We start from the raw sequence: 14,261 nt of genomic DNA on the forward strand, positions 1-14,261 counted from the left end.
AGATTAAACAAACAACATATATATCTTACTTAGTGGGCTTAAGAGGTGCTGGTATAGGCTGATTTTTATACCTTCCCACAGAGCCAGGCTAGCCGTTTCCCCCGTTTCCAGTCTTATGCTAAGCTAAGCTAAGCGGTTGCTGGCTGTACCTTCACATGGACAAACATGAGAGTGGTGGTCAATCCTCTCATCTAATTCTCGGGAATAAAGCGAATAACCACATTTCCCCAATTGTAAAACTATTCCTTTAAAATCAGTCTTGCCCCCAGATATATATTCTACCCTTTGAAGTAACAGCAAATTTTAACATGGCTTTAAACAAACTCCACAGTTTATGATGGTAATTGGCACATTTGCTTTATTTTGAAAACAGACATTGAAACCATTTGTATTTTTTCATATTTTTTTCTCACAAGTTTGAACTCCTTGATAAGGTTGAAACTGGACATTGCACTCACTGGAACATGGGAAAAGTATTTTTTGTTTGCTCGTTTGTTTGATTTTCTCTTTTTACTTTTTTTTTTTCGTAACATCAGTGCAAGAGTATTTTTCCAATTCATATAAACTGTCATAACAACACCAAAGACATCAAAAAGAAGCCGCCACACCTCTTAAGTTTTTGTGACTGCGAAAAAGTTCCTCTCAATAGGGAGAGTTCCCATCATGCATCTGGTTCGATGGTTCATGCTACTGTTCTCACGTTTGGTTGGCAGAACACAAATCGTCTTGTAAGAGCCAGTTACATCAATACTATAGCTGATTTCTATAGTTCATTATATGATCATGTCATTTAAATGGCAACAGGTCCTTTACTGTATATGTGAGTAAACAGAGAGTCTGTAAAAGGGGTGTAAACCAAGCTTGAATGACTCAAGCAGAATAGAGAGAGAGAGAGAGTAATAGTCTTGTCCTGTATGTGGTTTTTGGATTCAGGATAAAGCTGCCCAACTGGAGAAGTCACACATTTAATTATACATTCTATTCTCCATCTGATGTGTCAGTACATTACCTACTTGCTGCGTTCTCAATACACTTGTACTGTTTTGAAAACTAGAGTTGCATTTTAAAACCAGCTTGTTTTTGTGCGTGCATTTGCAGAAGTACAGAATTTATTTGCAAAATGTGTTTAAGGGAAGTGCATTGCAATGCAAAATAAAGTGTGGTGCATTCACAATGCATTTCAAATGTGTAAATATCCAGTTGGGAGCGTTCATTCCACCGCTGATTCACTTACAATACATAGTGAAGTTGTACCAAATCAAATCCTCCTCCTTCTCATCATCATCATCAAGGTAACAATCATTTTTCATAATCATCATCATCATCATCTTCATCATTATCAACATCAACATCATCATCACTTCCTCATAGTATTAGCTTGAGCCAAAAAACTTCACGCTGGAAACTCCCCCAACATGAGAAAATCATTGCCACACAAAAAATGACAAACAAATAGAAACGGACTGCCTTCACAATGGGAAGGCAAAGAGCAACCTTTTTAGATTTTTGTTTTTGTGTTATTCTTCATACTCTTAATTCTGCTTTCTTTAGGTTAGACTTTGCCTTAGTCATCCTTGGACTCGGTGGCCTCTGCCGCTGCATCTGCCGGGGTGGCCTCCTCTGCTTTAGACTCCTCTGCAGCATCTGGGTGGAGGGAGGGAGGGAGGGAGGGTAAAGAGAGAAAAAGGCAAGGCAGAGAGCAGGACAACGAGATGTAAGCGTGGAGAGAAGGGGGATATAGTAGATAAAAGGTGGGTTGGAAAGAGGAGAGAGGAAGAGGGAAAATTAGCCTGTGGAGAGGAGGTTTTACAATGGGAGGTTGGAATAATAAAGCTCTACCTGGGTCTTCTGAGATACTGAGCATCAAAGATTTCACATGTCAGCTGCTACTTTTGATATATAAATATATTATATATATATAAGTATATAAATACTTCACCTGTGAAGGTTCTCTGTATGAGAACAAGCATAAGGTAATTCGTGAAAAATCATGAAAATGTGGATAATTCTGGAAAAGAAAAATACACACAAAGAACTATGTAACGCCGTGTTGTTCACAAGATGTCAACTCCACTAAAACTGAGAGCATGTCAGTCAGAAGCTGCAACCTAATGTCTGAAATCCCACATTGGCTGTGTAAATAATAAAGGAAAAGAGTGCTCCTAATGGACCCATGAAGCATTTGAACTGACATCACAACGCTAACAGCAGCATCTCGGCCTGTCACATCTGATACCGTGTGATGCCCACAGTGTAATGCACTGTAATAACATCCAGTGGTGGCTTACTAAGGAGGTGAATGCTGCTGAATAACGATCCATGGTGCATCACTAAGCCATTACTTACCGGGTTTGAAACAGTAACTGATGCTTTATTAGTGCATTTCTTAATCCTGTACATAATTATATCAATCAACTGTCTATAAAATAAAATAAAAAAATAGACAAATAAGACCTTTTCATGCAGTGTATGGCCTACAATGATTTTGGGATCTGTATTTTTATTGTTTCTGACCAAATCTATTATTCAAGTGCCCTTAAAGCGGTGATGTCATACCACGATGAGCTCATGCTCTTTTAATAGAAAGAGGAGACATCAAAGAATGACATCATTGCCTGGGAGATTGGGGTGATGGAGTGCGAGTGTGTGGGTGTGGGTGTGTGAGTGAGGGCGAGGCAGAGAGAGACAGAGAAGTGGGGCAATCATGTCAGCGTTAGTGCTTGTACTAATGTGTGTGACTCAAGATGCATGATCTTCCAGGTAAGAGGTAATTAGCTTGTTAGCCAGTGTGACAGACTTGTCTTTCTCTACAGCCACTGAACTGTGTGATGCAAATGCAATTTCACCCGATTCACGGAGCCTAAGCCCCGTCATTTCTGGTATTTTGACATCAGTGTCATCTCAGTTGTCTGCACCGGTGATGACTAAAATGCTGCTTCAGTTTTGCTGAAGCATTTTCAAATAAGAAAGTGGAGATGAAAAAACAAACGCCCAAACTCTGGTGATCTTTGTCGATTCTGCCCACGGATTTCATTGAAGTTTTCAGTAAACAATGTTAATGAGAGCATGACACATTTTACTAAAACACATTTTACTGTGGAACTTATAACTAAAGAAACTTTCCCATATAAAGTAGATGCACATAATCTACTTTTTCCAACTTCCATTTAAACTTGTAATTTCCATATGAAGGGCCGCAAGGCTTTGTCCTGGGTCCACTACTTTTCAGTCTTCGTTACCACTCACGGTCATCATCCATAAGCACAGTATTGATTTTCACTGCTATGCAGATGATACCCAACTCTATATACTGTTGATGCTGCTGACCTGACCCTCTTTGCTCCCTGGAGAACTGCATCTCTGACATCAATTTATAGATGACCCCAAATTTCTCAAACAACAAAACAGAGGTCCTCCAAAAGAGCAGAAGGGTACAAAATGTGCCTCCAGTTTCCTACACTATTTCAGCACTTTATACCTAAGGCAAAAAATCTGGGTGTTATCGTCGACTCTATTCTATGAGTTCTAACACAGAAGCTCGTACATGCTTTTATTACAAGCAGGCATGACTACTGCAATGCACCGGCCGCTGTAACAAATCAGTTACAGCTCATACAGAATGCCTTTTAACTGGTACAAAGAAAAGACATCACATCACTCCTGCTCTAGTCTCTTCTCTGGCTCCCAGTCAGTTTTAGGATAAAACTAAACGTGTAACTGTCTATGAATGTATTTGGTCTTGCCCCTGATTGCGTGATATGATATGATATGTATTCCCTCAGATCCACACTGCTGCTTACCATACCAAAGATTTATGGTGAAGCTGCTTTCTGTAGTTTTGGACCCAACTTGGTATTCTCTCCCTCTGAATCTGAACACGGCAACATCATTTGAGGCATTTAAGCGATTGTTAACCTTTGTTGTTACTTCTCCACAGCCATTTCTTGATTATGTCCACTACTGCTCAGTCTTAGATGATTACAATTACTGAGGAGATGATGGTGGATGTGGTGATCATTGCCGTTCTTTGTTTTATTTTTATTAATAAAATGTATGCAATTGTAACTGTTGTTGAAGTTGTCTGCACTTTGAGCTGTATGAAAGGTGTTACATAAATAAAGTTTATTATTATGTTATTGTGTCTGAATATCTGACGCTATGTCACAGTGCTATGACTTGGTCAGATGTAACTGTAACAAAGTGGAGCCAGTGACATGGACTATCCTTGGTGGAGAATCTGGATCATCCCCAGGCCGCCTCATAAACGATTCAGTCAGATCAGAGTACCTGGTGTCCTTGTGCATGTGACTCCTGTCTGTGCGCTGACGAGCCTTAACCTTAAGTCAGTTATGAATATTAATTTGCTCTCTTGAGTCGGTTCGGTTGGTAAAGCAGATTGCGGCCAGCAGTGGATTCTTAATTAGCAGTTCTTTGTCAAGTGGTGTTTGTTTCTGACAGACTTCCCCAGTGCAGATCGTGACCAGTAGGGATCATTAATCATTCATTGAAATCAGAGCACCTGTTATCCCGGCTCTGCTCCATGCAGGCCAGCTATCCCACCGAGGTGGTAACTATGACAACAGGGAGACACTGCTGCCTAGGTGACCTAGTTTCCGTGTAGTTCTCCAGTTGGTGTGTGTGTGTGTGTGTGTGTGTGTGTGTGTGTGCGTGTGTGTTTCCCACCTTACACCCCCACCTACTCGAGACTGAGCATGCTCCATTAACTACCTGTCTGACCCAATCTGAGAGTCCTTGGACCAGAAATATGAGTTCATGTCAAGTGTATGTTGTGAGAGTTTGTTGTATCAGTGTTATAATGTAATTTCCTGGCCTTCCAGTTTCTTCTCAGGTATGCGTTCTCACTATAATTGGACGTCAAATGGTGGTTTGCTTTGGAATCTATTAGCTAATGTTGGAGGTCCAAACAGCAAGGATATTCTTTAATATTTGACCTGTGTAAAAAGGATTTAATAAGTCATCCATTTTCCCCACTATCTGTGTTTTAATTTGTGTGACAGTAGCAGCCAGGTTGATATGTTCTTTGTACCATGAAATTGATATGAACCCATATGGGATGTTCAAGAACCTTCATGACTCACAAAACATGCTGCTTTCTCATTAAGCAAACAATACTACATTGCTTCTCAACAGTAACCCTGAACATTCCCAAGATAACACTAGCCCATTGTACAACATCATTCACGACCGGGCGCTAATCATTTCCAACCCTGCCTTCCTATTCCAATCTCTGCCTCATCAGTATGGAGTTTCCATCTTGCAGAGGCTGAGATACAAGGCTGTCTAATCTAATACTGAGCTGTGTTTCTGTGTTAACCAGTGAATGGTGGAGCACTGCCAAAGATCTTTAAATCCCAAAGACTCAACCAGCAGTTATTTCCTGTGGTGCCTGCCAAGCAGACAACGTGGAAGCATACCTATTCTTCTTTATTAGTTTTATTTACAGTAAGTAATTGCTTCTTTATTGGTAAATGTGTATCTGGAATTATTTTTGTCTCTGAACTCAATGCCCTCGCAAACATGTGCACACAAGTGTTTGATTCAGAGAGCATCAGAACCTTCTTGTAGATCCTCTCCAAGTAGGCTTATTTTATTTGGCATGTGTGCATGTACTGGGTTTTTAAATGAATCCTACTGTAATGAATGGAAGTTAAGAGCTTTAGCATAATCTGCATACCTTGTTTATCTTTTGTTTGGTTAGGCTCCTCCTTCTCAGCTGTCGGGCTGACAGCAGCAGGCACATCGGCTTGTCTGGCCTCCTCCTTTTTCTCTTCACTCTCTTCCTCCTCCTTCTTCTCCTCAGCTGTGGCTGTGGTGGGACTCTTGGCTGCCGCAGCTGGGGCCTCCACCTCTTTGGGCTTCTCCTCGGCTTTCTCCTCCGCCTTTGGCTCCTCTTTCTGGGGCTCAGAGGGCGCTGTGGCGGCCGTAGGAGAGGCTGCGGCGGGTGCCGCCGCTACAGGAGACGTCGCTGCGCCTGCAGGAGAAGCAGCAGCAGCTGCTGGGGAGTTAGCTGGCTTGTCTGCCACTGGGCTTTTGGCTTGGCTTGTCTCCTCCTCCTTCTTGGCCTCCTCTCCTGCGGCTTCCTCCTCCTTTGCAGGTGCCTCCTCTCCCTCCGCTTTCTTTGCCTCCTCTCCTCCCTCTGTCGCCTCCTCTGCAGCAGCAGGACTGTCTCCCTCCTTCTCTTCCTCTCCATCTTTCATCTTTTTCCGAGTTATGTGTCCACGGAAGCTGGCCTGTATTTTGGTGGCAGCCTTGTGGGCCTTGTCCTCGGGTTTGTTGGTGGTGCCATCTTGTTCAATCTTCTGGTCCGCCTCCTCATTCTTCTCCACCTGGGAGCCAAGAGAAAATACAGCAGGTTAACATCTACCGTAGGCCATCATGCAGGTCCACTGGAAACCAGCAAGGGAATGTACTGACTAAAAACTAAAAACTTGCAAAGAATCCCTCTTGAGGATGATCATCCCAAACATGCTGGCATACTTATATTTGGGATAGGAATCCTTCCAAAGATAGGTACAACATATGATGAGTTGAAAGGTCAGAAGTCAGAAAAAGACAGAAGTATATGCTGTGAGAAAGGGTTTATTAGTTAACTTGAATTGATGTATTTATAACCATTACTGGAGAATTATAGACAGGGAAAGGTCAGGTTAGGGCTTGAGGACTGGTTTGGAATTGAGTGAAAGTATAGGACTGGATGAGGAGCAGGGTTAGGAATAGGACAGTACACAGTGTAATATTGAAAGGGGTTCAATGATATTACCTTCTGTAACTGGATCCATAGCTGTCCATCAAATAGTGGGTTGTGCTATGAGTCATATAAATCTAATGAAAAGAAATCAAATCAAATAAAGGAATGAATGATGAGCACTGAAAGTGGCAAACAAAATGAATCAGTACATTCAAAATGAATAGGCAAACAAATCAAGGTAAAATATCCTCTAGCCACGGTTCAACCAATCAAAAGCTTTAAATGTGCACTTTAAATGAATGTGAATAAGCAACATGAAGCAAACACAAATTGTCAAAGAGCATGCAGGCAGTGCAGCATCAGTTAGCCAAATGATGAAGATGTGAAAACTGCAGCATCTGAAGTGTTTTTGTCCTCCCAGGTACCAGGGCTTTGTCAGGAGTCAGTGATTGGTTTGACAATAGAAGGAATCTACATCATTTCATGTGCTGGAAAGAGGAGATTTAGTGCCATTGTGAATCATGAGAATAACAGATGTGTGTGCGGGTCGATTGTCTCCACATAATGAATTGGATACACCGGGATTTGGGGCACGACAAATGACTCGAGGCATTTATTGCAGTCATTCAATCTAAGCATGAGGTTGATGTTGTCCTCTGGATAATGGTGCTGAAATAGATTTAGTGAATAATTAAACTCAAATGTAGAACCTCTCCATGGCATTCATTAATGTTCCCTGCATTCACTCTTAATGATTTCTTCAAAATTGTAAACAGAAAAATGTGAGCGTTCAAAATTGAGACTCTTTCTCCAAAATAATGAGCCAATCTCTATTCTCTAGGTACAGTAGCTTTCTACGGCTCCAGCTCTGGCTGCTAGGGAACAAGCTGCCTGCTAGAATCTCCTCAGCATTCACTGCCATACCCCTCCCAACCATCAAAGGTTACCTTGACAACCAGAGTGCTAACTCATCACGGCGCTGTCTGCTGGTTGGTGCTATGAAAGACTATATGTCACCCTGATTGGCAGCGCACCTGACCCCTCAGGGGAGCGGGCCAATAGGAACTCGTAAATCACGCAGCGCAATCAGCATGGCTAAGGAGGGGTTGTGCGTGATGTAGCGGCAGGGTGCGGTGGGGGGGCCGATGGGGTTACATGTGTGTGTATGTATCAATGCTGGCCATCTGTGTCACTGAGCAGTAGCATCTTGTTTAAGGTCAGTGAATTTGAGTGAAAATGGGTTTCAAGATGCAACTCGGCAGGTAGGTACGTCCATCAGTCTATTTCCTCATACCTTCTGTCTCTGTCATTATATTGGACATGAGGTGTGACTTGGACAGCTGCCTGTGCAAGGAATCACATCTGTGCGACATGATTTAAGAGCCAGAGGCCCTAAACCAACATTTCTTTTTCAGGGTCAGTGTGTCAGTCCAATATTGGAGCAGAGAGGCCAAGGTGCAGCTGTGTTGGTATATTCACCTCCTCCACCTTTATTCGTATGCCATCCCCAGGGTTCAGGGTGTAAATCCTGCCCCGGGCAATAATGCAATTCTTAATATACACCATCTTCCTGAAGCAATTTTGTGCAATGTGGAAACAGGGGGACGATGCTGCTGCCTGTGAGGGGGATAGGAGATTTTCAGGCGCTAAACACTGCTCCTCAACTGTAGTGATTTAGCTTTAAAACCTGAACTAGAATCGGTTCACGTCACAATCAGCTGTTTTAAACATGGAAATAAACTTTAACAAGTGTCCTGCTATTAGAACATATAGCCAATGTGGAGACAGACAAAGCACCACACCCTGCTCTTAATAATATGCATGTCTCCGGTGACTTATTGGGCTTTTATTATGTCTGATCTCATGGGTGCTTACAATTGCCAAAAATTTGACCCAAGCACTTAACTCTAAATAGAATTACTTACTGGCTGCATACAGTGAGTCAGACAGAGGGAGAAAGAGAAAGCGATGGATGAGGGTGTTTGGGAATATGTGGGTATGACATCATTATTGGAACAGAGGGGATGTCATTTACTTTAGAGATCTGGGCGTGCATGAGCGCAAATGTAATAAAATACCAGCAGAGTGCCAAGTGATCTCATATCAGTGTGAGGAGACGGGGAAAGAAAGATCACCATCACGGTTTGACCACAATTGTAGCATCATCATTTGAATTATTGATATTTGTCTGTGCATCGCCCTCAAAAGTGCTGCTCTGTCATTTTCTGGCGGCTGTAGTCGGTTTCCATGGGACATAAGATTCAGTACTGAGCTACTTTGACCGTCACATCAAACTGATTATGCAGTAGTTAAAGAACGAGATAGTGGCTACATTAAAATCACATATTTATATCTACAGTAAACAGAGACATTACTGCAAATCCTTTAAGAATTGCTTCCTGAAGGCTGTGACTGTTAACTGAACCCTGGTCACGTACCCTCCTGCAGGCGCTATTCCACTCGGTGTCTGTGCGGCACACATTTTCATTCATAAATACAGCACCACCTCCCCAAAGATACAGCACACCACAAGCTACACTCCCTTTAAGTCTTCACGCCAAGACTCAACCCCTTAAACGCTTCCTTGATTCATTTGCAGTGAGACAACATATTTGCATTATCAGGTTAATCAAATGACGTGTTAGAATTGGCCCGCAGTGTTTCCTCTTTGGTTTTTCAGGTTGCCATAGCTACACTACATTAACCACAGTTTTTATTATCCAGCAAAAAGTGGAAGGTTTGCATTATGAAATTGCTTTTCTTGCATGATTGTAAAACAAAAAATTATGCAATCCTCCTGCAATTATAACAGCTACAGTAGAACATAGCAACATCAAACGCTTGCTGTAGGTGACAAGTAATGACATCTTCATGTTCAGAATAGCGCACAGGTTAATTTATCTAAACACAAGAGGTGCCGTTCACCAGAGGACAAACGCTCCGTCTTCCCTGTCTGTAAGGGTAATAAATGGCCGTGCTAAAACCTGTTCAGTACATTATCTGACGGTTGGATGTGTCTGTTACAGTTTCGCCTATCAGCTGCAGTCTGTGCTCGCTCCCTGTCTGGCTCTGTCCTTGGGTGGGCACCGGCTGTCGTGAGAACCACACCCGAGAGTCAATGGCTTCACCGAATGATCCATAACCACACACACACACACACACACACACACACGTAATAAACACACATACACACCATCCCCCAATGGTGACACACAGTAACAATCCGCCACCTTCCCACTGCCTCATTGCAAGTGCCATTAGGGACTTGTTTCAGGAGGGGGGAGCAGGGGAAGGGAGGAGAAACGGGGGGGGGGGGTATGGTGGAGCGGTGGGGTTTATGCTGGTTGAATTACCACTAATGCACGCACCAGGCACGCACATAATCATGTTTTTTTTTTGTTTTTTTTTAATTCTGAGCCATTCAAGTGGGAGACTCCTTTTTCACCTCGCTGCTCCGCCCAGCCTTGGATCGAATGCCGCTAGCAAGAGGGGAGAGAAATATTAAAGGTAATATTTGCATTTATAATGGTGAGAGAACGAGGCCCTTTTATCACCAACCCAACAGGTGCTGAATTTATTCTCTAAGTCGCTTCTGTTAATTAATTATTGAAGATTTGTGTATGTTAAACCAGATATTATAAGTAATAAAATATAGAGTGCTTTGGCTAATTTAAATAAAAATGAAAAACTCCCCAAACATTTGTCATATTACCGCAATTCCCAAGCAGGCAGAGATATAATATTAGCCACCCTGCTGGTGGCACACATACTTCCTGCAATGACACATCTCTCCTGAAAATCCAAGCATTTCAATGGCTGTCTACTTTTCTGCAGGAACCATCCAGACACCAAAGAGCAAAGACTGGCTGCTGTCTGCAACTGCTGAATATCTCCCGCTCCTTCTTTCTCTTTCTGTCGTCTTTCACTCTCTTTCTCACTGAGCAAACTGCTACCCACTCATTCTCTCTCTCACACACACACACACTCACAGACACAGCGGAGCACCACACCCTTTTAGCCAGCTATCTCCTGCAGATGAGGAGAGGGGGGCTCAGGTGGTGACTGCCACAGCCCCCGCGCTCGCCATCTCTCTCTCCTTTGACGGTGAATTGATGAGCGATGTTAAAGGATGCACTGTTTCTTTTACGACGGCCCGGGAAAAGATGCTCCGCAGCAACTAATAAGCGGCCATATGCCAGCGTCATTACATCCTCTGGAGCAGCCTTTAATTCAATTACACCGACTCTCTGCCTGAACAAAGGCTCCGCAATCACCACTGATCTCATAGGGGCTGGGGATGAGGAAGGGGAGAGGGGCAAGTGGGGCTGAGGAGAGGTGCAAGAGGAAGTGGAGAGAAGCTGGAGTTAAGGGGGCTGGGGTTGAACATGGTGCTCGGGGATTTTGGTGGAGGCAAGAACTGGAAATGTGGGCTGTGGCTGGTGCTTTGGCTGAAGCCAGGCTGTAGGTAAAGGGGCTCTGAGTGCAAGGGGAGCCACAGTATGAGAGGAGATAATCGTCTCTAAGGTACTGGGTCTTGATTTTGGAGTTTGACTATGATTAATGATTCAGGCTCAAGCTGAAAGCTGAGGCAGGGCTTGGCAGGACAGGCAGGTATGGTTCTGGCGGTAGGAGGAGAACTAGGGATGGAGTTTGGGCGGAGTTGGTGGAGAGCACATATGGGTGGGATTTGAAGTCCTGGTTTATGGAAGAAATTGCAGCTTTGGGTAGATTGTAGCCTGGACCCAAGATGGACTTGGACTTGATCCTTGATCTTTCCCCAAAAAACCCTGAGGCGAGGACAAGGAGCATCCTCTGTGGTGGTGAATTTGGTTCTAAAATTGCATGAAACTAAAGATAAAGCTAGGGGCAGGGGCTACTGAGGAGACTTCAATTAAGAGCTAGTAGCCACTCCCTTAGTGAAGACGTTGCAGCCGCACTTAACACTCCACAACGGCAGGACCCACAGCAATACAGCCATGTTTAAAGCAGAAAACCGTGCTCTTTGCTCATCCATCCATGAAGACCACAGAGTCTGTCTGGATTAATTTATGCATTTATGCCTCTGCTCCTCAAAAGTAGGAGGATAAGTGCTTGTAGGCCGGGAGGGTATTTTTCCCCGTGGTGAGACGCGCACGCTCGAGGCAGCGACAGCGTTCTGTGGGAAAAGCCGGTGCCTCACCCACATGGCTGCAGTGTGCAGCACGCCGGCTTCCTTTTCCTTTGATGTTTCTCACCTTTGCGCCTGCTCACCTCCCCCAACCATCATCCCTCACTCTGTCACCATCACATCTCCTGCCGGTGTAGCCACCATCCAGGTTTGTTCCCTCTTGGCTCTCAGGTTTTCTGCATGCCTGCTTCTCCCTACCTTCCCCCCATACCTTGCAACCTCCCTCCCAGCCTCAATCCTTTTTTCACCTTTATTTCTCTGCTCACCAGGTTCCCTTCGCTCTCTACCTCCTCTTGCAGCCCCACCCCCCCCCACTCCCCACTCCCCACCATCTACCTCCATGTGCACCAGCTACACTCCACCCTGCCTCTCTGCATCCCGCTCTTCCTGCATGTCTTTCAACTGGCAAGCCTCGTTTCCTTTCTCTCTCTCTCTCTCTCTCCTCCCTGCCAGAGTTAATATGACTCATCCAGACTAACATTTAAGAAGCAATCAAGTGCCATCGGAATCCAGAGTGTTATGAGTCCGATAAAATCATACTCAGTTTGTGATAGCGGCAGGAAACCGGCCCTGATCACACACACAAAACCACCATGATAGCTGCTGAAATACATAGCGAAGCACGGGAGAGTGCCACCCTCTCCTCTACTGTCCAGACCCACCCGCTTCCATGCAACACCTTTTTTTTTATTATTCTCTGCCGCTGAGAATAGCCATGGGTTATTATAAACTACCCGACACCACCCTTTCACACCCTTTAAATGAGTGCACACTTCATGGTACCCTCCATTGACAGCATCCACTTATAAAGCTGGAGGGCTATGATAATCCATTTAGACTCATTTATTCCCATTGTATTCCCCCGAGGCCACTGACATGATGGTGCTGCTCACTCAATCCGTACCCCACCCTTTTTTTTTCTCCTCTCTGTGGAAATTTACTTTCCTGTGTCACCCATTTCTCCTCAAGATAACAGAAGTACAAAAGATACTAAAAGCCCCGTTTAAAAGCACATAGGTTGATCTAATTAATATAAATCATCATTAACAATGGTGGATTGTGCTGAGTTCATAGGAGCTCCTGAATAAAGCTTTGATACAGAATCTATCAAGTGCCTTTCAATAATCACTTTTTTTCAAGTGCATGATCAATACGAGAGAATGCCCAGCTTAGCCAAGATCGAGTTACAGTCTTGTGCCTCTTTGCAAGTCCTGTGTGAGGTCTGAGAGGCATTGTGGCAACATCCATTCATGCGGGATAATCACATTAACTAGGCGTGTCTGGGGCTCTGTGGACAGACTTCTACAAAGACAAGCCAGGCCCCGAGTCAAAGGAAATTACACCAGCATTGCCTCTAATCTGTCCTCAAGCATGCTGATCTGACTACAAACCAACACTCCCCAAAGTTCAGAGTTGAGAAGCATCATTTTGTCATATGAAAGAGCAGAAAATATGTGATCAAGCAAATCAGAGCAGTTTACCGGTTTGGTTCTTCTTATGCAGCACAGCATAGTTGTAGTTAGTTGTTGTAGTATCCTCCCTTTTTCTTCTCTGCTTCTTTCTTCCCTTTTTTCTCCCTTTCACTTCTTCTCTCTCACCCTCTCTCTCTCTCTCTCTCTCTCTCTCTCTTGCGCGCTCTCTCTCGCTCGCTTTCGTGCACACACACACACTCTCTCTCTCTCTCTTTCTCTCTGGCTGTATCAACAGCTAAACCGCCCAGTGCATTTACTCATCCCAGTTTGCACACACACGCTCTTCACTCGGTCTGCCTGGGCGCACCTCTCTCTCTCTCTCTCTCCCTCTTACTCGCTGACAATGACTACAAGCCCACCCTTTAAACCCCTCCCTTCCCCTCACTCCCTCCATCCTTTTCTCCTCCCCTCTTCCCTTCACACTATCCCCCTCCTCCTCCTCCTCCTCTTCTTGCTCATAGTGATGAACCCCCCCACCTCTTTTAGATCAGCACTCCTCTCTTCTACATCTTCTCATCCTGCTCCTCCTCCTCCTCGTCTTGTCCTTCAGCCTGGCTCCAGTTAAAGCTGCGGCCCCACCCTAAAAAGGCTCTCGCTTAATGACTGACTGGATACCTCCAATTTTTGCTCTGATAGATCTGTTTTTATTGTGCTTTATTTTTGTTTCCCTGTTTTATCCCCTCCCCTTACACACACACACACACACACACACACACACAAGGAGGTGTCTTTTTTTCTTAAAAGAAGCTCCCAAATGGAAGTCGCCTCCTCTGATTGCTCAGGTTCCCTCTCAGACTGTGTGTTATACACTCTCCGGATCTCTGATCAGTGTTATGAGCCTGGGAGCTCTGCGTCCAAATTACCACGGCAATGCCAAAAGCATGTTTTCTGGCACAGCCGGGAGCAGCTCTAG

At 44.3% G+C, this 14,261-nt stretch overlaps 1 protein-coding gene across 1 annotated transcript; it reads right to left on the reverse strand.

The window, feature by feature from the left end:
- Positions 1–1,516: 1,516 nt before the first annotated feature.
- On the reverse strand, positions 1,517–13,387 carry gap43 (growth associated protein 43). Its single transcript, XM_070906246.1, has 3 exons — positions 13,358–13,387; positions 5,696–6,347; positions 1,517–1,644 (listed from the first exon to the last, which is right to left on the reverse strand). The coding sequence occupies exons 1-3, from the start codon at positions 13,385–13,387 to the stop codon at positions 1,565–1,567; spliced, it is 762 nt and encodes a 253-aa protein (XP_070762347.1). The 3' UTR covers positions 1,517–1,564.
- Positions 13,388–14,261: the final 874 nt, after the last annotated feature.

This window comes from Enoplosus armatus, chromosome 5 (assembly GCF_043641665.1).
Source record: "Enoplosus armatus isolate fEnoArm2 chromosome 5, fEnoArm2.hap1, whole genome shotgun sequence".
Classification (NCBI taxonomy): Eukaryota; Metazoa; Chordata; class Actinopteri; order Centrarchiformes; family Enoplosidae; genus Enoplosus; species Enoplosus armatus.

What these genes read in the sequence shown, in the direction of transcription:
- gap43 (XM_070906246.1), bottom strand. Translation starts at nt 13,387, where the DNA reads ATGCTGTGCTGCATAAGAAGAACCAAACCG. An exon ending in GCATAAGAAGAACCAAACCG is followed by an intron (nt 6,348 to 13,357) that starts GTAAACTGCTCT and finishes CTTGGCTCCCAG; the next exon opens with GTGGAGAAGAATGAGGAGGC. An exon ending in CCAAACAAAAGATAAACAAG is followed by an intron (nt 1,645 to 5,695) that starts GTATGCAGATTA and finishes CCCTCCACCCAG; the next exon opens with ATGCTGCAGAGGAGTCTAAA.